Raw genomic sequence first — 26,571 nt, forward strand, 5'->3', positions numbered from 1 at the left:
TTGTATACTAATCTCTTATGTGGGACCTTGTCGAAAGCCTGAAAGTCCAGATATAACACATCCACTGGTTCTCCCTTATCCACTCTACTAGTTACATCCTCGAAAAATTCTATAAGATTCGTCAGACATGATTTACCTTTCATAAATCCATGCTGACTTTGTCCAATGATTTCACCACTTTCCAAATGTGCTGCTATCCCATCTTTAATAACTGATTCTAGCAGTTTCCGCACTACCGACGTTAGACTAACTGGTCTGTAATTCCCCGTTTTCTCTCTCCCTACCTTTTTAAAAAGTGGGGTTACATTAGCTACCCTCCAATCCTCAGGAACTACTCCAGAATCTAAAGTGTTTTGAAAAATTATCACTAATGCATCCACTATTTCTGGGGCTACTTCCTTAAGTACTCTGGGAATCAGCCTATCTGGCCCTGGGGATTTATCGGCCTTTAATCCATTCAATTTACCTAACACCACTTCCTGGCTAACCTGGATTTCACTCAGTTCCTCCATCTCATTTGACCCACGGTCCCCTGCTATTTCTGGCAGATTATTTATGGCTTCCTTAGTGAAGACAGAACCAAAGTAGTTATTCAATTGGTCTGCCATGTCCTTGTTCCCCATGATCAATTCACCCGTTTCTGACTGCAAGGGATCTACATTTGTTTTAACTAATCTTTTTCTCTTCGCATATCTATAAAAGCTTTTGCAGTCAGTTTTTATGTTCCCTGACAGTTTTCTTTCATAATCTATTTTCCCTTTCCTAATTAAGCCCTTTGTCCTCCTCTGCTGGACTATGAATTTCTCCCAGTCCTCTGGTAGGCTGCTTCTTCTGGCTAATTTGTACGCTTCATCTTTTGTTTTGATACTATCCTTGATTTCCCTTGTTATCCACGGATGCACTACCTTCCCTGATCCAAAATGATCCAGCAACTCAATCAGCTCTGCGGTAATAATTGCTGTCCTTGCATATGTCACTCTTTGTCCCTTGAATGAATAACAATTACTTCCAGGACAAAGCATCCCTCAAGACCGGCATTTCATCCACCACTTTGAACATTCACTGCCTTCACCACCGTCAGCATATACAAAATACACCACAGCAACTAACATAGGCTTTTTTGAGAGCATTTCCCAAGCTCGCAGAATAAGAGCGGCATGTACCTAAGAACTCTACCTGATTAAACATCAGATATGTTAATATTTTCAAATAATGTCATTGACAATTGATGAGAGGATTAATTTTGATGTCAACTCGTGTTGAGAGTGAGTAATACGATGAGGAAAAGCGGAGGAATGGGACTAAAAGGATTGCTCTAATTGGAACCAGTGCAGACGCTGTGGCCTTTTACTACACCGATACGATTCTGTGATACTGTAAATATGAATTGATAGAACGCCATTAATTTCTTCAAATTAGATAACAATTAGTACTGATCAAAGCAGTATTTTCATAGATCCATGAAAGTGCTCTAGATGCGGTAGTTCACCTATTCAAGGGCATAAAGAACTGTGGCTGCATAGATTAATCATGCATAATTGGAATTGAATTGAAAAAGAAATGGGAACAACAGTAAATGGATAGATTCAACTGGACAATGAAAGAAGGAGCTGATTAATATGAAAACGAGATATGCTTCCAGACAGGAAAGCCTGAGAAAAGTGAACTATGTATTTTGAATAATTTGAGAAAAATAATTGCTATGGCTTTTAGGATGCAAGGAACGGCATCATAGAATAGGAGAGCAGCAGGAATCATAGAGGGGGAGCAGTGAGAGAGTCTTACATAACTCACGTCAGAGAGAGGAGGAGAACCCCTTCAAAGTGGGCACACCTTGAGAACATTTAGTGCGGCCAATATTACAGTGCTAGTTTAGGTTCAATGACCTGGGATCAGGAGTTTAAATATGATTGTTGTTTATTTTTCTGTTATTGGACATCGATGTCAACTTAATTTCCTAAAGTTGATATTAATGTAGAATGCGCATGATTAACATTCATATACAAAGACTGAAAGAAGAAATCTGGACGCCCTCATTTGATCTTCCCAGATGTCAATGCCAGCTTCCACCTTGGCCAATCCCTCTGGACAACTTTTGTATTTTTCTTGTGCTGCTGTCCTTCAATAATAAATTCACTCTTTGCCACTTTTAAAATTCCAAAAATACTCTCCAACAACTACCAGACTGACTAAGCACAATTTCTAGTATCACAATACCTCAGACACTGACACCGTAATGCTAAAAACAATCTTATGATGTTGTCAGACCCTTTTCACAACTCTATGTCATTACATCCTCATTCCCAAAATTATCTTTGGCTGTCCACCAAAATTGCGAAATACATGAGTTTCTCTGGGTTAGGTGGTGGAACCCCATCATAATTTCTCTAGCATATCATTCAAAATTACGAGTATTCTTGATCTATTATATTTAACTTTACACGTACATCCTAACAATCACAGGTGAGACACCCACATATTTGAAGTGTTAACATTCTATCTATCCATCCATCCATCCATTTCTAAAACTCTAATCTTGTGCTCTTCCGGTTTGCGTTGCTTTTACATTTGCACAAAAATGTGCTGCAAGTGCAACACGATTTGTTCCGATCGGTGGTATAATATTGTAGTAGCCATTTAGCTTAACTCAGTTTATTATAATTATATCTAGTTATCTTTAATTTTATCTGCCTGGATTTATGTGGGTGGGATTTATACGCAGTCTCAGGCATATTCGTGGTTAGGTTTCTGACGCAGTCCCAGATCGTTTTTAGTTTAGTTTGGTGAAGATTGTGGGGAAGATATAGTTTTCGACCATGATCACGATATAATCACGAGTATGATAGAAACGTATATAAATGTTGGAAGACGATGTACTTATACAAGAAGTTTTTATGAGTAATTTTACTGTTTTGTACTACTACAATAAAGAAACTATTAATCAAGAGACTGTTTCTGGAATATTCATCTTTCGATGGCTTCGAATGTCTCGTGGCGAGCTCGTGGAGAGCTCGTGGAATGTGTAAGATTACCTTCTGAACGACGGTCAGGCCCTGGTCCCGTCCCTCTCTCTCCCTCACTAACCCCTCACTCACCCCACTCCCTACGGCAACGGCGGACCCGTCTACCCGTCCCCCTGGATGAATGGCTGCGACTGTCTGTCTCCTCATCCGCCGCCGCGTTAACTCACCCTCACAGCCCTCTCAGAGGAGATCTTCTCCACCAGCTTCTCGAAACTCGTCGTGCCCAACGTGACAAACACCAACGCCATCCCTCCTCCCGTGGCCTGGCCCGACCCAGCGGCAGCAGCGAGCAGGCAGGCTGGTGGACAGTACGGGGACAGGCCGAGCGGCAGCAGCGGGCGGGCGGGTCGGTGACAGGCCGAGTGGCAGCAGCTGGTGGTCGGGCTGGGCCGCAGTGGGCAGAGGGAGGGAGGGAGAGTTGGGATTCAGGGTGGCCGGGCAATTTGCGTGGAGTTTGAGTAACTCAAGCACATACACACACACAATGCAATCTGGTCCAATCGTCAAGTCAACTGGATCTAAATCACAGATAATGATGAATGACTTCTGGAGGAAGGAAATGCAGATTTATTTTATGGAGGAAGGGAGGGAGTGACAGAGGGTAGGGGCAGGAGAGGGAGGGAGATAGCTTGCTCTTTCATCTTGCTGACAGGGAAAGATTGTTGGCACTATGTCACTAAGCTCTCTATCTATTTCCTGTACTCTGTCTCTTCATTGTTCAACATTCTGCACACTGCAGTGGTGTCATCTGCAAATCTGTAAATGGAGTTAGAGCAGAATTTGGACATAGTGCCCAGGAAATATAGTAATTGGCTGAGAATGCATCCTTGTGGGGCGCTGGTGTTGAAAATTATCATGAAATATGTTTTGCCGCCTATCTTCATTGATTGTGGTTTAAGAGTCAGGAAGTTAAGTATCCAGTGGCAGATAACAGGCTCTAATTAAACAATTTCACAAACCTGATACGCTATTATTCATAGCAAATTACATGAATCCTAGACCTGAGGGAATTTCAAGAGAGGCGTAGCTTTTAATTCATTATATATACCGGTAATCATAGAAACAGAAACATAGAAAATAGGTGCAGGAGTAGGCCATTCGGCCCTTCGAGCCTGCACCGCCATTCAATATGATCATGGCTGATCACCCAACTCAGTATCCTGTTCCTGCCTTCTCTCCACACCCCGATCCATTTAGCCACAAGGGCCACATCTAACTCCCTCTTAAATATAGCATGTATAATCAAATTATATATTGTATATAATTCATTATATATAATCTATAATTTGATTATATATAATGTAATTCATTATGTATAATCAAATATAAATTTGAATGTAGAGAAATGGCATTCAACGATATTTAATTGCAGCTCTCCAATTATAATAGCTATGTACAGCTGAAAATAATCTTGAAAATATCTATAACCCATGACTTTCGATTTGCTGTCATTTCTAATGTGAGTTACAGCACTTGATAAGTATTAGCAAGCATGGCATCGAAAACTATTAAAAGTAACTATTATATGTGTTTATTTGCATTGTATTTCTTTTCAAAGCTTTTGAATGTAGGTTAAACAAATTTATTCCTACCTTCAGTGGGGCTCTGTATCTTCAAGAAAATCCTGAGTGTGCAATAGTGTTTATCCAGGTGTATGTGGTAAATGCTGTTTATGAAAATATTGCACCTGCAGTTTATCCATACAATGTAAAAATGTGTCTCAAGAAAAAGATATGTGGCTTTAGTGTTCAAATTGAGAATCAAAATACCAATAACTGAGTATGAAGTAACAATACTGAATCTTCATGGTACAATAGTTTGTTGTCCCAACACAAATGAAAACCACCTGAATATTTGCTCAGCCATTTGCAATTTAGGTTGAGTCTTTATTATATGTCAGTCATGTTAAATAGAGATCATTCAAAAGGTAAACGTAATAGTATGTTTTATTGTTTAACTACAAAATTGAAATAACTTTCATTAAGGTTAATGACATAATTATTAACATAGTTCCAATCTAGAAGATATAGATTGAGGTGATGGTGATCGATGAGAGTAGGGCAGTGATGTTGTCTACATGGATTTTAGTAAGGCATTCCATAAACTTCTGCATGGTAGGCTGATCAAGAACATTAAGATGCACAGGATTAACAGTGACTTGGTCATATGGATTGAGAAATGCCTTACTGAATAAAGAAGGAAAAAAAAACTGGCGGAAGAACAATATTCAGGCTGGAGGACTGTGACCAGTGGAATTCTGCAAGGAACTGTGCTGGAATTCTGTGATATTAATAACTTGAATGTAAACGTAGTTGAGCTGGGTAGTAAGTTTGAAGTTGACACAAAGATTGCTGGGCTCTCAGACTGTGAGGAAAACTGTTAAAGTGTACAGCGCAATATAGATCAGCGACAGAAATGGGCAGAGAAATGGCAGATGAAGTTTAATCCGAGCAGGTGCGAGGTGTTGCACTTTTGGAGGTCGAATGTAAGGGGAAATATATAATTAATGGCAAGCCCCTTAACAGCATTGATGCACAGATGGATGTTGGGCTCCGTCCATAACTCCCTTAAAGTGCAACACAAGTAGAAAGAGTGGTAAATAAGACATATAGCATGCTTGCCTTCATTGATTGGGGCATTGAGTATAAGAGTCAGGAAGTCACGATGAATCTTTATAAGACTTTGCCTAGGCTGCATTTCGAGTGCTGCATGCAGTTCTGGACACCCTATTACTGAATGTGGAGGCTTTAGAAAGGGTGCAAAGTAGGTTTACCAGTATGATGCCTGGATTAGGAGGTATTAGGTGCAGTGTTAGGTTGGACAGACTTGGATTGTTTTCTCTGGAATGCTGAAGGTTGACCTGATAGAAGTATGTGAAATTATGAGATGCACGAAGCCTGTTCCTGTGTTGTACTGTTCACTGTTCTACCCTGTAAGAATTCATTGAATAGAGAGCAAAATACTGAGACTGACTGAAATAAAAGGCCGTGATTCAAATAAGACCATTTCTCATAATTTTATATTTAATTTGATATCACATAAACAATTTATCTAATTTGATATCAGAAATCAGATATAGCTGGGATGTTTTTCTAATTCTTTTCAGATAAAGTTGTATTTGGTAACTGTTGTGAACTAATTACTGTGCAGAAGTAAGTTTGGTCGAATCTTTACTTTGAATAACATCTGTTTAGACAAATCAATTATAATCTGTATAGGAGTTTTTTTGAGGGAACTTTGTTTATCTTTAATGCAATTATGAATAATATCCACAGGACAAGGATTGTTTTGGCAAAGAAGTATCATTACTTCACTCCTTTCTACTTATGCGCATTGGATATTTGCATGGACGCCACCTATATTGAGGAGTTTTAATTGTCACCTCAAAAGGTATCAGAGCACACTCTCATCAAAATCATTGCACTGTGATCAATAACATCATTAAATAAAATGCATTTGTAGAGCTATATACAAGTCTTACTAATGTTTTAGAAATTGAAGGGCAAGTGCTTGAACATGACTTACATTTGTAGATATTAGACTTGTATGCATACGAAACAAGTGGAAACAGAGAAACCTTATATTTGTCTAGAATAGACGGATGGTTTTTCTGCTGAAATCTTCTATTGCTATGGTTACAGATGATTGGGTTGCTAGGAAACAGGAATGGAGCTCCCCCATTTGAAACTTTCTAAGGGATGTCTGAAGAATATTCATACATGTGAAATATTTAATCTTTTGTAGCAATTACTGTCCTGTGGAAATATTACATAACATGATTAACAGAAAGATAACATGATGCATACTTCAAATGGTAATAGTACTGAATTCAAAATGACACAGAACTTGCTTCACTTACAGTATAGAAATTATGTTGCATCGGGTTATACACAGAATACTTTCAGGGTACCAAAGGTGCACCTTTTGGACAACCAGACAATCTTTGGTTGATTAAAAAACAGACCAACAGTACTTTCCTTGAATGTACACTGAATTAGAGCATGTACTATCAAGGTCTATTACTTTAGGTCATCAAGTTTATTTCCATCACTTCCAGCCTCCTGTTACAAGTCTCAAGATACCTTCAGGATTGCTCTCAGTGGTGAATCAATACTATTGTATTTCTTAGCCATGCTCATTTGTGAAAGTGAAATAAGTGCATGGATGCCTACTAACTTACTTCAGGATGAATCACATCAAATTACTTTCACCTATTACTCTGTTGCAGATAAATCCATTCTGGCATCTTCAAGGTTTGACCAAAAGAGCAAAGTAAACAATGAAACCTTCAGAGGTCTACTGTGGCACATTTGTGCATCAGATTACAGAAGAAACGACTCGAGATGCTGGAAGTATAACATTTAGCAGAAATTGCTGCAAGTACTAAGGAATTCATGAAGTATCAGTGAAGAAAATGATTTCAAAGGTTTCAAAAATGATTTCAAAAGGTCTTTTATTGCCACATGTACCAATTGAGGTACAGTGATATGTGAATTATACAGCCATACGAGTAGCAAAAGTTTCCCCCTACACCTCCCCACCTCACATAAAACAAGCTAAAGAACGCTAAAAACATACATTTAACATAAACAATTAAAACACAAAAGAAGAAAGACTGTTGGCGAGGCAGCCATTGCTGGCGCCACCCAGTGGTCCGAGTTACAGGTGAAAGGCAATTGACTTGTAACTTCATCTGATATTATCTGACCAGTTCAATCTTCCAGCATTTTCTGTTATGATTTTGCGATATCTATCTTTATGATAATAATGCAATTATTGTAATTTGTTAACAATCAACATCAACCTTTAAATTTAGGTTTGTTTAGAGATGGAAACAGCGTGGAAACAGGCCCTTCAGCCTACCGAGTCCATGCCGACCAATGACCACCCTATTGTGTCCTACACACTAGAGATAATTTGCAGATGCTAATTAACCTACAAACCTGTATGCCTTTGGTATGTGGGAGAAAACCAGAACATCCGGAGAAAACCCACACAGTCACAGGGAGAATGTGCAAGCTCCATACAGACAGCACCCGTAGTCAGGGTCGAAACCGGGTCTCTGGCACTGTAAGGCAGCAACTTTATTGCTGCACCACTGTGCAGCCCTAAATCAAACTGATAATATTTTTACCATATTTGAGTCGCTGCTTCAAAAAGCCAGCCAACATCATCAAAGACCCACACCATCCTGGCCACACACTCATCTCACCACTGCCATTGGAAAGAAGGTACAGGAGCCTGAGAACTGTAACGTCAAGGTTCAGGAACAGCTTCCCTTCAGCCATCAGGTTATTAAACACTACTACATCATAAGCTATGAATTATAATAGACTATTATTATTATTATTGCACTGTTATTGTTTGTTCTTTTTTCTGAGTTTTTGTTATATTATTTATTATGATTACATATTCTGTTGTGCTGCAGCATGTAAGAATTTCATTGTTCCATCTGGGACACATGACAATAAAACACTCTTGACATCTTGACTTCTAATGGGTGGTTCTTACCTATTTCACAACATAATGGGTGGTTCTTATCTATTGGTGAAAATATATTTTAATTATTTTTACAATATGTCTGCACAAAATGTTTTGGACTTGTATTCTGAAAGAAGGAGTGGTACGACTGGCTGGGAACTCACTATCAAATGTGGTCAATGTCATTGAAAGAATTTAGTGTCAGAACATTTTGAAATAGAACATATGGCACAAATACTAACCAGTTTATGCCAGAAGATATTGTTTTTGATCAAATGCTACAAGAAGTGATTTAAAAGAAAAGGTATACATTCACAGATACGGGCAATATGGGCAAGGCTACAAATGATTGTCTGCACTTAAATGCCCTTAAGAAGTTACTGTGAATCACTGCAATCCATTTTTTGAAGATGTTACCATGATTTGAGGGTCATGGAAAGATTTTGAGATGTCAAGAATCATTGCCAAGCATCTGCAGCATCTAATCTGCTCTTCTGGCACAGTATTTTTCTGGAAGGTGCAATTAACAAGTTGGCCAATTATAATCACCCCCCCCACATCAGGATATTGGTAGCATGGAATTTAATAACAAAAAGCTCATGGTTACATTTTCTCTCCTATCCAAAAAGGTCATAACCAATCAGCTCGGATTTTCAATGAAGGAGTCCTTCTTCACGTCCTCAGAACCATCTTCAGCTGCTTTATCAATGACTGCCTCACCATTACGACAGAATTTCACTCATGATGGACTGTCCAGTTTCATTCACAATTCCTCAGATGAAGAAACCCATCACAGCTTGATGCAAAATCTCAGAAGCTTGGGGTATCAAGTGGCAAATAACATTTGTACCCTACATTTAAAAAAAACTTTCACAAACTTAACCTGCAGCTCATCTGTGTGGAATGTGAAAAGAGTATTTCATGAAGAACTACTTCATGGCAGTGTCCCTGACATTAAAACAAAATGCTTACATTTAAAATCTGAACATTAAACACAAATGACTTCTGTAGGATGGCATCCAATGCCGATCATAGATTTCAAATGAAAATTAGCTACTCTAATTTGATTTATTCAAAATCTATGTTTTTTGCTAATGATTGACAGAGTACCCTGATGGGCCTATGCTCCCCTTCATGCATCTTCTGTGGTAGAATCATCAGCTCCCCCACACTGAAAGGAGGAATATTGAATATCCATCCTTTCAACGTGGCCACAATCTTGAGAAACTTTGGTATGTTGCAAATCAATACAATTTATTGGAAAATGTCATGGACAGTTCAATGAGTATTGGACACAAGTGTGCAAAATAGTTTATCCTTGTTAAAACCTCAATTTGTTTCTAGAAAACATTACAGGTGCACAACCTTTTATCCGACGATCCAAATAACGAAAACCTCCGAATAGCGACATTTTTTCAGTCCTTGAATAAAGGTCCTTGAAAACTTTCACCGAGGGCGGCTCGCAGAGGTGACAGCGGAACCTCCGGTCGGTCCTCGAAGAAAGGGGAACTAAATCCCCATTCATAAAAGAGAAGGTGAGGGTATATTGCGCGGGAGGGTTAATAATTGACAATATGCTGCTGCCTGCCCGCTGAGTTGTAAAGTTCCCACGGTAGACTCACGATACACAGTGTATCGTGAGTCTTGCGTGGGAACTTTTTTAACTCAGCGGGCAGGCAGCAGCAAATTGTCGCTCCCTTCAGTTTCACCCCACCTACACCCACCCCTCTGCTTCCCGGCCATGTGTGTGACCCCTTCCCTCCCCGCACCGGCGCGGGGGTGTTTGCACTGTCTTCACGCCGGAGCCAGTGCCAGTCACCGGAGACGTCAGGACCAACGGGACACCGACCCCCAGGCCCACTGCAAGCACAGAGAACCCAGAGACCCACAGCCAGCAGCGGCCCAGCCCCGTTCCAATTCCAGAGGAACACGCTCTCCGCTGTCCCCGTAGGGGCAGAAGGTGATGGCTCGGGCTGTGACGTCTCCGGCCACTCCCCTGTACAGGAGCTGAGACTGGGAACTGTGGGGTTGTTTGCAGTTGCAGAGGGAGGGGGCAAGGGCGGTAAAGTTCCCAGTCTCAGCTCCATTCCAGGGGGGTGACTGGAGACGTCAGGACCAACGGGACACCGACTGCAAGCACGGAGATCCCAGAGACTCACAGCCAGCAGCAACTCTAGCCCAGCCCCGCTCCAACTCCAGAGGAACCCGGGTTGCGGATGAGGGGGCGCAGCTCGGGCTGTGGGCGAACTGCCACTTGTCGCTGTAGCGGCGCATCGGGGAGCGGGTTCCTGTTGGTCCTGACGTCTCCGGCCATCCCCCTGGACAGGAGCTGAGAGACGTCAGGACCACCAGAAGCCGCTCCCCGATGCGCCGCTACAGCGACAAGTGGCAGTTCGCCCACAGCCTGAGCTGCGCCTCCTCATCGGGACACCGACCCCCAGGCCCACTGCAAGCACGGAGATCCCAGAGACTCACAGCCAGCAGCAACTCCAGCCCAGCCCCGCTCCAACTCCAGAGGAACCCGGGTTGCGGATGAGGGGGCGCAGCTCGGGCTGTGGGCGAACTGCCACTTGTCGCCGTAGCGGCCCATCGGGGAGCGGATTCCTCTGGAGTTGGAGGGACAGGGAGACACAGCGGCTTTTGAGAATGGTGGGCAATCACTTCCAAAGTTCTGCCCACACAGTCAGTACACCTCTCCTACACTTGTCTCCCGCACTAAGATCATCTCGCAGAGAATGATCCCAGCCTAACCCTCCCTATTCTCTCCTATTCTGCAAGAAAAAACTACATTGAAGACTCAAACTCGCGATCGAGTAACTGCCGGGATCGAGGCGCAAACTCGCGACCTTGCGGATATGAGCCGAGCACTCTACCACTGAGCCAGCCGTTAAAATCTACGCTAAAAATCTTCCATTCCGAAAGCCGAAAAATTCTGAATTACGAAAAGTGTCTGGTCCCAAGGCTTTCGGATAAAAGGTTGTGCACCTGTACCATGTTTGCAGAACATGGTAATTCTGCTGAATAACAAAAAAAATCTCAGCATAAGACTGCAAGTTTTTTTATTTAATCAAAGATCTTTACCTAATTTGAATTCATATTATTAAGACAAGTACATACAGTACAAAGACCAGAATTGATAGGGCAGACTAAGTGTTAAGAATACACAGATATTGTCCCAGGTTCCCAGATCTGGAACAAATATTTATAGCTGAGGTCCATCTGGTTCAGACTAATTGAACGTAAACAAGATTAAGAGACACTCCATACAACGAGTCTCAGAAAATGAAGAGCTTGGGTCTTGGGGTAAAGATGACAAAGGAGAAGATGGAAAAGGGTTTCCTGTTAACACTGGGTTGAAAGGAAATGTACGTTATACTATCTGTAATGAAGGTGAAAAAGCTGTAAGGAAGACAGACACAATGCAATCAAGACATCAAAGCCCAGAAGAGTGCCTGCGGGCGAGAAGAAATATGATAGCAATTGGCAATTCTATAATTAGAAAGATAGATTACACCCTCCACATCCTTGAACAAGGTCAGAAGAGTGTTTTGCCAACTTGTTGCCAGGGTAATGGATTTCTCAAGGTTGCTGGAGAGGAAAAAGCAGATCAGTTAACATGAAGCTAAAGGGCCAGTGTGTAAATTAGTTCCTATCTAATGGACAATGCATTGCTATTTGGAGAGAAAGGAGCTGTACAGGTGGAGTGGACTCTATCTGGATCAATGTGCGACCAAGTATCCAAGTTGATAGGGCAAATGGGCAGATAAGAAATGAGTAAAATGAAGAGAAATGAAATTCTTACTGGATGCTCAAGAGTGCAGCCTTTTATTATTTAAGATTGTTTAATAAAGTAAACAAGAAAGGAGACCACAGGACATAATTGTATGATATATTATATTAATTTGCAGGATGTAGATGTGATAGGCAAGGACAGCTCATCTCTAAAGGTAGTTTGTAATCATAGTTCTCATCCTGTCACACTTGGACATTATGCAAATTCACTCAAATATTCCTAATTGCAAAGCCTGAAGCTTTATGCTCTGACAAATAGCAGGATTACTCCGTGTGTTTCTTTGTCAGTTCCAGTCAGGTCGGCTACTTAAAAGCAGAGTGTGCGTGACAGGTTACCATGGAGAATGCTGATTAAAGTTGTATAAACAAAAGTGATCCTGCAAACATGCATGTAAACTGGTTTACAGCAAGTCTATCTAGATCAAAGTTGATTAAGATGCATAACACACCAGACCTTTTTGAATTGCAGCTTTGAATAATGCTCGATTAAAATACTGTCCTTTTTCCTCGGATATCATTGAAACAAGAATCATTCTAAGCGTCCTGTTTCAATGAAATGAAAAACATTTGTAAAGTAACAATTTCAGTTTCAAAACCTCGAGACTCACACTAATCACACTGACACATTAATAAAGATGCTTGGCACTCAGCATTTCCTGTGAGAATATTTTAAGGCACGAGGCATTGCAAAAGTCAAATGACACCAAGCTTTTCTCTCAAGCAATTTCTGCATTAAATACTCAATAGACAAGGTGCAGGAGTACGCCTTTCGGCCCTTCGTGCCAGCACCGCCATTCACTGTGATCCACAATCAGTACCCCATAATCCCTTGACTCCGCTATCTTTAAGAGCTCTATCTAATTCTCTCTTGAAAGCATCCAGAGAATCGGTCTCCACTGCCTTCTGGGGCAGAGAATTCCACAGATTCACAACTCTGAAATTGTTGGAAAGATAAATGAAGCTCTACGATTAGCCATGCAGCATACTCCCTACCCAGAGGAAAATAGAGCCAATTAAATGAAACATTAGTCCGGAATACGTATAATTAGCATCGAGTAGTATTTTTGAATTACACAAAAAGATAAATAGACGGTTGCATTTAGTTAAATTATGGTGTTGTTCAATATTTGTTTAAAAAAACAGGACAATTCAATTTGTAATTTCACTTCTAATTCAGAAAACCTTCATTGATTTGGTTGAGTCTGTGGAATAGACAAAAATAAAAATATTTTAAAAACAAAATCGAGTGTTTATTATTCATATGCACCAGATATGAAACGGAAAACTGAAATTCCTTCTTGCTGTAGCTTTATAGGCACATCAATGGTTTACATCAATAGTGAGACTTTTGAAGAGAGGCAGTTCACCTTCATGGATCTCACAGTCAGTGCTCTCCAAATCCTCCAAAAAATTGATTCAATCAAAACTCTGTTTAAGTATAAAGTTATAATTTATTCCATTTCAAATGATGTGTAACAACATTATTCCTTTATCATGTAGTGGTACACTGTGGATGGCTTGACTGTAATCTGCTGAGTGGTTAGTATGCAACAAAAGCTTTTCACTGTACCTCAGTACACGTGACAATAAACTAAATAAAATGAAAACTAAAAAACAAATCACATCAGTCTAATATTTAGTTTCAAATCATGAATATTTAATTTTTCTCTACTTTTTAATCATTGATTTTGAACCAGCGGTTTTGTTCCAGAGAATTTTTTGATTCGCTTTTTTCTTCAGAACCATGCGATTATGAATTGCTCTCCTAATGGAATAGCGAGATTCTGTAAAGTCAGCACCTGAAAGGAAATTAAATGAACAAGAGATACAAAATATTTTATTGTATTATTGCAAGAAAAATCTATGACATTATTATTTGCAGGTTTGGTATATATGATTTGTAAAAGCGAATTCAAACCCCTATAGTAGATCAGTTAAGGGAATCTACTTGTAGAATCATACAAACAATACCATCTTAGCCTCTTTCCCACATTCTGGCCTCCTCCCTTTATGAATAAAGCTTTTAATCCAATGGAATTTACCTTAATCTTAGAATATATAAAACATCTCATCAACCATCTTATTAGCCACTTCTTTTAAGACCCCTAAATGAACCCTATCAGATCCAAAGACATCACTCCACAGCTCCAATGTTATAACCCATAGGAGCACAGGAGGCCATGGGGTGATCTTATGGAGATGTAAAACATCATGAGAGAAATAAATAGAGTGAATGGGCAAGGGCCTGTCCCACTTGGCCGTCATTTAGGCAACAGGCTGGTCATCATGCGTCCGCACAGAGTGCGTGACGTCATTTGAATACCCAGTTTATGATATTTATCCAGTTTATGATATTTATGGTGATTTTCTAAAATGTTCCAGTTTCTTGAGTGGTGCTAGCAATTGGAAAAACTGCAGATGTAGTGCCCCTATTCAAAAAAAGAGGTCAATGAAAAGTTGCAAGCTGCAGACCAAATTAATCGGTGGGAAGGAACTGCAGATGCTGGTTTAAATTGAAGACAGACACAAAATGCAGGAGTAACTCAGTTAGCATTTCTGGAGAGAAGGAATGGATGATGTTTCAGTCTGAAGATGGGTCTCGACCCGAAAGGTCACCCATTCGATCCGAAACGTCACCCTGTCCCATTTGGCCGTCATTTTCGCGACAGGGCGGTGGCGCGCGAAGATTTCGTACAGGACGAAATCCTGGTGCGCTGCGCGATACCGTTCGCAACTCCACGCCACTCCATGCGCCCGTCCCTCGCTACCCACAAACTACCAGGTCGCGTAAATGGCGCGCAAATAACGGCCAAATGGGACAGGCCCTACAGAGTCTTTAACCAGAGAAGCGGAAGCAAGAACCAGAGAACATAGGTTTAAAGTGAGAGGGAAAAATTTAATAGGAACCCGAGGGGCAATATTTTCCACAGGTGTAATATAAGGAAAAAGCTTCCAGAAAAGGTAGTTGATGTATGAAGTTGTGGAAATAACGACAAGTAGTTTAACTTCATATAAAGTTTAATGACCACATTTAAAATACATTTGGATAGGTACATGGACAGGGAAAGGTTTAAAGGGCCAAATGCGGACAGATGGGACTAGTATAGATGGGGCATCATGGCCGACACGGGCAAGTTGGGCTGAAAGGCGTTTCCGTGTTTATGACTCTATGACCAGTTGGGCAAAAATAACCTAGACTTTATCCAATCTATGTAAATTAAAGTCTCTCAACTGTGATGTTCCATTAGCAAAGGGCCTTTGAATAATTTGTTGTTGACACTAATGCATTGGAAAGTGTGAACAAGGGCAATAGCATAAGACACCCTGGCAAGAGGACATTATCAGGAATAAACAATTTTAGCAGAATCAGAAATACATTTAAACATCAGAATTAATTGCATTTGTTTTCAATATAATGTTCATATGGCCTCACCTTTGTGTCTATTCGGTAAAAGAAGTCTGTGATCCACATTTCATTCACCAAAACTTTATTTGGGGCAGATGGAACTCCGAACACAAAGATATTATTTAGTTTCAGGCCATCAATCTGGTTGTCCAGATGAATTATCTCACTGAACAGCACATTCTGGGGGTGTAAAAAATCGAGCTAATGAAAACAATACAAAGAAAATCATATATGCTCATAACGTGACAATTTCACAATTTGTGACCATCCATTAATTGGGAATCATATAGAAGGAAGTTGTTATGCGCTCCCTCTGCTGGTGTTATAGGGTACTCACCTGTTTCTGTTTTCTCCTGAGTGCAGGCGTGGCTGTGAGTCAGGAATCACGGGGTTAAAGGCTCCTGTACCCGATTGGCCAAGCTGCGTCAGGTGACGGGTGACTCATCTGAAGCTTAAATACCAGAATCTCCCAGGATTCTCTCTCTTCTTCGTCGACCCTGACTTGTGAGCAGTCTGCTGGTGTGAGCTGCAGAAGGCCTGGCCACATGGCATAGAACTTTGTGTACTTTCACCATTCCTTGTTAACAAATATTGAATTGGGACGGATAAGGGCTGACCTTAGTGTTTTTGTGTATTTTGTTTCAGGGTTATATCTCTTTAGGCAGGTTTTAGAGTCTCTGGTTCGACGGTCCATTACGTGGCTGGCTGGAGCACTGTTTAATTGTTTGTCAGTCCATCCATATCCCTGACTGGGTTGTTTAAATCAGGTTTGGGTTTTGTGTTCCATTGAATAATTAAAAGATTTTTGAACTTGAACCTGGTTTTTGAATTATGTTACGCGGCTCTGAAGTACCTGCATTCGGGAGTCGTAACAAAATGGGGGCTCGTCCTAAGCTTTGAGGACCCTAGACGTTTTTGGGGGTTTTTTTTTGGTAGGCTTCTGGTGACTGAGGAAGTCTGTGTGTTGTGAGGGAATTTTTTCTTCCCTGTTAGTGGTAGCATTTGTGCCCAGAGTTTAGCTGGTGGTTTGGTGCTACATTTGATATGGAATTTAAGGTGCAAGACTTTGTTGAGGCTCCTAGTCGGGAGTTGTTTGATAGGTGTACTAGGGGAGAGTTTGATTTTGCTGGCAGATATCTATGGCGTGTCTATTGATAAGCATTCGAAGAAACAGTCTATAAAGACGGTGTTATGGTCTGCTTTGGTGAAAAGTGAGGTATTGCCTGGTTGTACAGTCAGTCCTCCATCTTCTATACAGCCTGGTCAGGACATGGAGGCAGTCATTAGGTTGAAGGAGATGGAGCTTGAGTCACAGAAAATGGCCTTGAAAAAGGATGAGCTAATGCATGTTCTTGAAATGAAACGACTTGAGGAGGAAACCAAGAGAGGCAGAGATTAGGCTGCGGGAGAAGGAATTGGATGCCTCCCGGGTTTCTTCTAGGGAACGGGAGTTTGATATGAGCAAGAACATCCGCCTGGTTCCCCCGTTTAGTGAGAAGGATGTGGACAAGTATTTCACAGTGTTTGAACGGGTGGCTTTGTCCTTGAAGTGGCCTAGGGACATGTGGACCATGCTATTGCCTTGTGGGTAAAGCACGGGAGTTGTACTCGTCTTTGTCTGTTGAAAGCAGTCTGGACTATGAGTGTGTGAAGTCTACAGTATTAAGGGCTTATGAATTAGTTCCAGAGGCGTACCGGCAGAAGTTCCGGCGCTATAGGAAGTTTGATAGTGAGACATGTGGAGTTTGCTAGGGAGCGGCCTCTGCAGTCCGTCTGTATTTTCATTATTTTTGTCTTGTTTCTATGTAGTTTTTTATTATTTATTTTTTTTATTTTATTTTTTGTCGGGGTATGTGTGTGCGGGGGGTGTGGGTGGGGGTAACTTTAAAATCTTTCCCCTGCACGGGAGACCCGACCTTTTCTTGTCGGGTCTCCGTTGTCGTTGGGGCTGCAACGTGGAGCGGCCTCCAACAGGAACGACCTGGGGCTCCAGTTGCGGAGCTGCGGTCCTACTCACCGCCGCGGAGCTGGCCGATCCGGAGCGGGTGAAGCTGTGGTGGAGCGCTGCTGCGACCCGACCCCCGGAGATTCGGAGGCTACAACCGCGGGTCTGGCGGACGGCAACACCGGAAGCCCGCGCCGCTTTTCGGGGCTTCCACAGCGGCGACTTCTCCCGCCCGAGTTGCGGGGTTGAAGAGCACCTGTAGCGGGTACTTACCATCGGCCCGCGCGGCTTGGAATGGCCGCGGGACTTTGCAAGCGCCCGCTGGGGCTCTAACACCAAGACCCGGTGCGCGACCTTGCATCACCCGGCGTGGCTTTAATGGCCGCGGGACAATCACCATCGCCCGCCGGGGGCTTTGACTTTGACTCTGACATCGGAGGGGGGAGAGTGCAGTGGAGGGATAAGTTTTTTTGTTTCCTTCCATCACAGCCATGTGATGGATGTTTATGTAAATTGTGTTGTGTCTCGGGTCTTTTTCGTTTTGTAATGTATGGCTGCAGAAACGACATTTCGTTTGGACCTCAACAGGGTCCAAATGACAAATAAATTGTATTGTATTGAGAAGGAGGCACTTTTTGACAGGTGGTGCGCTTCTCAAGGAGTGAGGGATTTTGAGCTACTGGGGGCCTTGATGATTATGGAAGACTTTAAGAACTGTCTCCCTGAGAGGGTTGCTATTTACCTTAATGAGCAGAAGGTGAATGAGGTGTCTAAGGCCGCGGTGTTGGCAGATGAGTATGTATTGACTCATAAATCTGATTTTGTTGGGCGATCCTATAGTTTTGGTGCATGGCCGGTTGATCGTGGTGGTGTCGCCGGTGGCAGTGTCAAAGCTGTTTCTGTGCCTGCAAGTGGCAGCACATTGATACAGGGGGAGGTCCAAGCTGATAAGGTTGACGGAAATTTGAGGACTAAGGAAGGTCCTGTGTGCTACTATTGTAGAGAGAAAGGGCACATGTTAAAGTCGTGTCCCGTTCTGAAAAAGAAGGATGCAAAGCCTGCGGCTTTGGTGGGTACACAGAAGACACCTGTGGTTCCTGAGTCTGATGCGTGTAGGAATTATTCTGCGTTCATCATGAATGGTTTTGTTTCTCTAGAGGATGGGGGTGATAGAGTTCCAGTATCCATCTTGCGTGATACTGGTGCTACTCAGTCCTTTATATTGGATAGTGTACTGCCGTTTTCTGGGGAATCATCGGTTGGGTCAAGTGTCCCAGTGGTAGGATTCGGGATGGATGACATGGTAGTGCCTTTGCATACCGTGAGTCTCGAGTCCGAGTTGGTTTCAGGCCGGGTAACTGTTGGGTTACGGCCGTTTTTTCCCATTGGGGGAGTTTCTGTGATTTTGGGAAATAACTTGGCAGGAGGTAGAGTTTTAGTTACTCCTGAGGTGACGGCTCTTCCAATGGTGCAGAGTCCTGATAGATTGGCTATGCAGCATCCGAGGGTCTTCGCAGCTTGTGCTGTCACGAGGGCTATGGCTAAGAGCCAGGCGAAGTTTGAGGATGTAGTGGACCCGAGTTAGAGCATTTTTGGGGTTCAGGATGATAGATCCTTTGTTGTGAAGGGTGTTTCTACATCTCAAGATGGGGTAGTGTCTGGAAATGTGCCGGTGTCACTGTCACGTGACCGGCTGGTTGAGGAGCAAAAGAGTGATCCAGGTTTATCTGATCTGTTCGACTGCGCGGTGCTTGAGGGGGATATGGATTCCACAGCAAAGGGGTATTTTCTAAGGGATGGCTTACTGATGCGAAAGTGGTCTCCCTTGGATATATCTGGGCATGATGATTGGAGCGTGGTTGATCAGATTGTGATACCTCGTCGGTATAGGGACGAGATACTCTGTTTGGCTCATGATGGTCCTCTGGGTGGACATTTGGGGGTCAATAAGACGTATGACCGTATCTTACGGAATTTTTTTTGGCCAGGGTTGAAAAAGGACGTGAAACGGCACTGCAGGTGTTGACACATTTGCCAGGTGGCAGGAAAGCCGAACCAATCGATTGTTCCTGCGCCTTTATATCCAATCCCTGTGGTCGGTGAGCCGTTTGAGCGAATACTAGTTGATTCTGTGGGTCCTCTACCTCGGACAAGGGTGGGCAACAAGTTTTTATTGACAATTATGTGTGCGTCTACCCGCTTTCCGGAGGTGGTCCGTTTGCGTAGAGGTACCATTGTGAAGTCCCTTTGCGTTGTTCGGTTTGCCAATTAGAGTGACCAAGGCCCCAACTTCATGTCGAATTTTGGTCAGGTAATGAAGCTGTTAATATTTTGTTACTAAAAAGAGCCAGGGAGCTCTCGAGAGACCAGACTTTGAAATTAAATTGGCTGCTGGAAAAAGCTTACATGCTTATTCATCTAGTCAAATTTGCAGTGCGTGAGGTCGTGCAGGAGTCATTAGGGTTTGCCTGTGTGACCTGGTGTTCGCGCATCCTGTACGTGGTCCGTTGAGGGTCAAGTGACAGGCAGAGGCAGGAGGCTACAAACCGTAGTATTTTAGGTCCAATCTTTAAAGTGAGATGCCATAAGGAGGGCAATGACCAACTGTTTATGGGGGAGGATGCTTCTGCTAAAGCAGATGGCCTACGTTTATGAGGGACCAAGTCTACAAGGAAGATATCTCCAGGTGACAAGGTATATCTTGTACCATGTAAAAAAAAAAGTTTGATGTGATGCATTCTGTGGAAACCTTTTCCAGTACTTCTGAGAATGACTAATGAGGATGTGGAATGTGATAAGACTCAGCTCTGTCAAAAACCTATTTAAAGCAAGTGTAATTCTGTTGTTCAGAGAAGGTGGCTGAGCACAGTCAAGTGTCTGTGTTGGCACTTGACTGGAGTTCTCCCTCCCTTCCATCGGCCGATGTTAAGTAAAGTTTTGAACTGGTCTACCAAACAGTTTGTGTGGTGTCTGTTTATTAAGAAGCGAACCTGGTTTAGTAGTTAAGATAAGTAGCTTTTTCACTACCATTGTGAAGTCTCTCACTTAGTTTTTTTCGTTGTTCGGTTTGCCCAAGGTTGTGCAGAGTGACCAAGGTTCCAACTTCATGTCGAAGGTTTTTGGTCAGGTAATGAAGTTGTTAGATATTAAGCATTGTTACTCCAGTGCGTATCAACCTGAGAGCCAGGGAGCTCTCGAGAGGTTTCACCAGACTTTGAAATCTATGTTGAGGAATTACTGCCTGGAGTTAGAAAAAGACTGAGATGAGGGGGTTCATCTAGTTATGTTTGCGGTGCGTGAGGTCGTGCAGGAGTCATTAGGGTTCAGTCCTGTTGACCTGGTGTTCGCGCATACTGTACGTGGTCCGTTGAGGGTCCTGAAGAAGAAATGGTTGCAGGAGGATACAAACCGTAGTATTTTAGACCACGTCTGTACTTTTCGGTCTAGACTGAGGAGGGCATGCGAACTGGCAATGGGTAATCTTGCTTCTGCTCAGTCTAGGATGAAGGACTGGTTCGACAGGAAGGCTTCTAGTAGGAATTTATCTCCAAGTGACAAGGTCCTGGTGTTGCCTATTCCTGGTTCCAGTCTGCAGGCTCGGTATAGCGGTCCCTATCAGGTGGTTAAGAAGGTTGGCGAGAGGGATTACGTTATTGGTACCCCTGATCGAAGACGTAAGACTCAGCTCTGTCATGTCAACATGCTGAAGCAGTACCATGAGCAGGAGCCTGTCGAGGTTGATGGGGAGGAGCTGTGTCCGTCGGTTTCATCTAAGCCTGTTTTGGCTGCAGTGGTGCTGCCCCCTGACACGGGTGGTGATGTGGGTGAGGCACGGTTGTCTGTGGCAGTGACACAGGGAAAGCTGTGTAACTCTGAGGCTTTGGAGGTGCTTCCCTTGCGGTTGTCTCATTTGACTGGAAGTCAGCGGGGTGACCTGCTTGCTTTGGTGGAGTCAAATGGGTCACTGTTCTCGGATGTGCCTTCTCAGACGTCTGTGCTGCAGCATGACATTGACGTGGCCGGTGCTGCGCCAATTAAACAGCATCCGTATCAGGTCAACCCTGACAAGCGTCATTGTCTAAGGAGTCAGGTTGACTATATGCTGCGGCATGGCATTGCTGAACCTAGTTGTAGTCCATGGAGTTCTCCGTGTCTACTGGCTACGAAGGCTAATGGGGAGGACAGGTTTTGCACGGACTTTCGGAAAGTGAATGGTGTAACTCAGCCGGATTGCTATCCTCTCCCACGGATGGAGGATTGCGTAGATCGTGTGGGAAGTGCATCTTTTGTGTCTAAGTTGGACTTGTTAAAAGGGTATTGGCATGTTCCTTTGACTAGGCGGGCGAGGGAGATCTCTGCGTTCGTTATGCCTGATGACTTTCTTCAGTACATGATAATGGCATTTGGGATGCGCAATGCGCCGGCAACCTTCCAACGGTTGGTGAACATTGTATTGTCTGGTTTATCCTTCTGTGAGGCATACCTTGATGATTTGGTTGTGTGCTCCAGGTCGTGGATCGAACACATCGGTCATCTGAAGGAGTTATTTCATCATCTAGCGGAGGCAAACCTAACGATCAATCTGGGGAAGTGTGAGTTTGGCCACGGTAACGTATCTGGGTAAGGTGGTGGGCCGGGGTCAGGTTCGCACTCTCGAGGAAAAGGTGGGGCATATTGTCGCATTTCCTGCTCCAACCTCTAGGACTGAACTCCGTAGGTATCTGGCTATGGTTGGGTACTATAGAGGATTCTGTCCAAACTTCTCTGCGGTGGCTGCCCCTTTGACGGATTTGCTGAGTCCGAAGGTAGCTTTTGTGTGGTCCGCAGAGTGTCAACAAGCCTTTGATCATACTAAAAGTCTTCTGGTGCGCGCACCTGTGCTTGCGGCATATCTCTTTAGGCAGGATTTAGGGTCTCTGGTTCGACGGTCCATTACGTGGCTGGTTGGAGCACTGTTTAATTGCCTGAGGCTTCTGCTTCCGTTTGTGGTGTTTTTGATGTTTCTTTATTTTACACGTCTTTTCCTAATATTTCTTTTGATTGTTATTTTTGGTGTGTATTAACTTTTTTGTCAATGATTAGTGATGTACAGCACTTTTGTTGCAGCCATGTTTGTTTTTAAAGTGCTCTATAAATAATATTATTATTATTATTTATTATTTATTATTATTATTATTGTTATTATTATTATTATTATTTGTTAGTCCATCCATATCCCTGACTGGGTTGTTTAAATCAGGTTTGGGTTTTGTGTTCCATTGAATAATTAAAAGATTTTTGAACTTGAACCTGATGTTTTTACTTGTGTTACGCGGCTCTGAAGTACCTGCATTCGGGAGTCGTAACAGAAGTACATTAACAATACAAAACAATACTAATATCAGCATTCTATCAATGTCCCTCAGTTTCCAATCTACCCATTACAACATCTAAAATGAATTGATTTTTGAAGCCAAAATATTCAAAAGGCACTCAAAAAAATCATGCAGATGCTCGAAATCTGAAATAAAAAAACCCAGAAAATTCTTGGTACTCAACACAATCTATGAAGAAAGAAATAAGTTAATGTCTTTGACTTTAAAATGCTTGGTAGATTACACGATAGGAATATGCCAGTATATAAGATTTCAAATATTCGATCAATATTCATATAAATCAAGTTTGCTCCTTAACATTCCATTAACTTTTTTTTGTCAGAGATCACAGGTGAAGTAACACCCAAGGTCATCCTTCCAGGTTATTTGAAAGGAGCTATCCCGCTTAATTCCCCTTCCAGCACTTGTTCTGTAACCCCCTGCTGGTTACTTTGGTGTGCTCCTATGGTGCACACCAAAGTATTGTATAAACATTTTCTGATAATGTGGTGCAAATCTTTACATTTTACTATGATTTTTTTTCCCAGTCTCCTCTTTTGCAAAGGGGGAGAAAATCTCTCAATTTCCCATTGCAACCCTGGCATCATCTCCTCTCAATCTATTGTTCTTGTGGAGCTGTTTGTGGATTTTCCTGGCTGCTACTGATGTTACTTCATGATGAAACATCATGAGTTACTGTGCTAGTTTAGTTCAATTAGCTTTAATACTGGTTGCCACACTAATGTGGTTTAGAGTCACAACTCAGTTTTGTTTTTCTTGATTGACATTTCTGAATAAAATAATTGATTCATGAAGTTTACAGTGAATATCAGGGAATATTTGGATGGACGTGCTTCAAACTTAGGTTCTTTACAATCTACATTCATAGTGGCAACTTTACCATACATACCTCCTTTGCCAGGAAAATAATTTCACAATAGTCACCATTTTCATATGTCAGCTGACTGTCACCATCATCCCAGAAGAGTTCTCCTCTTGCAATTCCTTGGTCAGACAGTGCCACTATCAGACCAAATGGGTTTCCACGAGAGGCAGCCGTTGAAGTGCTGGGCTCCTCAATACAATAATTTAAATGCAGTTATCACTTGGATGCAACCAAAACCAAATTATTTCATTTTAAATTTATTCTTTTGTCTAAAACTTTATTTGGTTGACTGGGATACAGAATTCACACACATGCTCTTGGGATAGTGGGAAATCCTGTCGAGAAAGTGTGGAAAATTGTGATTTAAAATATTTTTATATTTTGAGGTGAGAAACTGAAGTGTAGAAAACATTTCCTTTCCACTTTTTTTTTCCCCCCAAATGAGCCAATCATAATTAACAGGTTACAAAGAGAAAGAAAATGGCACTCAGAAAGAATGATTTAATTGCCAGGGATGTTCTCCTGGTATTCAAGCAGAACGCACAACTACTGTGCCTTGAGATCAATACACTTTAGACATATGCCTGCTGAATCCTGGTCAGAAAAACCCAATTAAACAAATAAAAGTTTTTATATCTGATTTGACTCGGGAATGTCTTAATTTGTACACAGAGTATTTTGAGGTGGAAAGTTGGTCATTAATAGCTATCTGCACATTCAACTCATTGGTGATAGATTGGTGATAGATAGAATATATCCAGTTATGTAACCAAAAGCACTTTGAGAAGTCAAATGTGCTTAATTACGTTTAAATTTACAATTACATTTACAATGCATTTAGACAGGTATTGAGTTGGGAAAGACACAGAGGCAAATGAGATTAGTGGAGATAGGCATCATAGTCAGCATGGATGAGGTGGGGTGAAAGGGCCTAATTCTAAGGTGTACAATTCTATATTCTAAGATAAAAGAGGTAGTGGCTTTTTCAAATGGTAAGGATGACTGCATGTAATTAAATACAGGTATCACCACTTATTGTTACTAAATGCTGATATACAGTCATATGCTCAGAATCATAAAATCACAGAAGTGCACAGCACAGTCCACTAAACTTTCTGAAGGCTAATCCCACTCCCTCACTCTTCCCCCCCCCCACCCCCCGTACATCTTTTAACTTTACTATTGAAACTATTGCACTCCTTAAAAAAAAGTAGCCCATTCCAAGTCATAACCACAATGTTATCTCCGCTGCGTAGTCTCTTCCATCTAGCAGCAAGTAGAATACATAAATTAAAGCAGTTTTAAAGCTAGTCTTGATTTTTATCAAAACATCCCTTAATCTTTGTAGGAACCAACTGCAGATCTTGGTTTACACCGAAGATAGGCACAAAATGCTGGAGTAACTCAGCAGATCAGGCAGCATCTCTGTTGGAAAGGAATAGATGAAGGGTCTGAAGATGGGTCTCGACCTGAAAAGTCACCTATTCCTTTCACCAGAGATGCTGCCTGACCTGCTCCTCTGAATTATGGGAATTGCCCTACGTGAAGAAATTTAGGTAACACTATGTCAAAAGTCGAGAGTGCTTCATTGTTTCAAGAATTAAACAATGAAATTAGTAGCATAGTAGTACAGGTACAGCGTTTCTAAGATAGTTGATACGTTATTGTAAGAAAAATCTTTCCCCTCGGCTGGGTAAGTCTAGAACTAGAGGCTACAGAATAATGGATCTATCAAAGACAGAGATGAGAAATTTCTTCACTTAGATGACTTTCTGACCTATACGTCTGAAGGCTCAGTATATTCAAATAATAGATTTTTAGAAATTAAGGGAATCAAGGGATTTGGGAATGTTTAAAATGAAGGTCTGCTGAAGATGAATGGCAAATTGGAAACATGTGGCTCCCCAGCTCACAGTTCTCAAACCTTTCATGAATCTCTGCTAGCCTTTCTTTGCTGACATGTTTGTTCCCATTTAAGTTATTTATATACGCTTACCTGAATAGGTAAAATACAGCCTCCTCGCAAATGAACATTTATTGTATCCAAAGGTGCCTGGAGTATAATATACTGACCCTTACTATGAATTGCAGAACCCTAAAAAAAAAGGAGAGACTCTGAAATGATGACAAATTCACAGCTACCTGCACATTAATATGGTGAAATACAGTACTAAACACAAAATTAAAAGAATAAACCTGAATTTTGTAAGAAATTGTCAATAATGTTAAAATATTCTCACAGGGGTGGCACAGTGGTAGAGTTGCTGCCTTACAGCTCGAGAGATCCGCGTTCAATCCTAACAAGTTAAACTCTGTACTGAGTTCCCACGTTCTCCCTGTAAGCACTTGGGCTTTGCTCCACATGCTCCGATTTTATCCCACATTACAAAGATGTGCAAGTTTGTAGGTTAATTAGCTTCTGTAAAAACATTGCTCCTGGTGTGTAGGATAGTGATAGTGTACAGGTGGGCCGAAGGGCCTGTTTCCACACTGTTTCTGTAAACAAAACTGATTTCTGTCAGCAATTTTGGGGTTTCCAGGCCTATACATGCAAAATTCCTGAAGCTGAAGTAAGTTATTCATTTTGACTTTCCTGACTGTGCTCGAATGTTGGACTTCATGTAGTTCAGTCAAAGAACACCAAATTTTCTATGACCTTTGGAGCAGAATCTACACAAACTGTC

General features: G+C 42.0%; 1 protein-coding gene across 3 annotated transcripts in view; it reads right to left on the reverse strand.

The window, feature by feature from the left end:
- Positions 1–13,931: 13,931 nt before the first annotated feature.
- Positions 13,932–26,571, reverse strand: part of LOC129708287 (lysosomal alpha-glucosidase-like) — a 52,318-nt gene continuing 39,678 nt past the window's right edge. For 2 of the 3 annotated variants that reach the window (XM_055653953.1, XM_055653954.1), the window contains exons 17-20: positions 25,884–25,982; positions 23,912–24,076; positions 15,730–15,882; positions 13,932–14,095 (exon numbers count right to left, since the gene is read on the reverse strand). In XM_055653953.1, the coding sequence (XP_055509928.1) occupies positions 14,033–14,095; positions 15,730–15,882; positions 23,912–24,076; positions 25,884–25,982 (480 nt within the window). In that variant the 3' untranslated portion in view covers positions 13,932–14,032. The remainder of the gene's footprint in view (positions 14,096–15,729; positions 15,883–23,911; positions 24,077–25,883; positions 25,983–26,571) is intronic. The other variant, XM_055653955.1, reaches the window with a different exon arrangement.

The sequence above is a fragment of the Leucoraja erinacea genome, chromosome 23 (assembly GCF_028641065.1).
Source record: "Leucoraja erinacea ecotype New England chromosome 23, Leri_hhj_1, whole genome shotgun sequence".
NCBI classification, from domain to species: Eukaryota; Metazoa; Chordata; class Chondrichthyes; order Rajiformes; family Rajidae; genus Leucoraja; species Leucoraja erinaceus.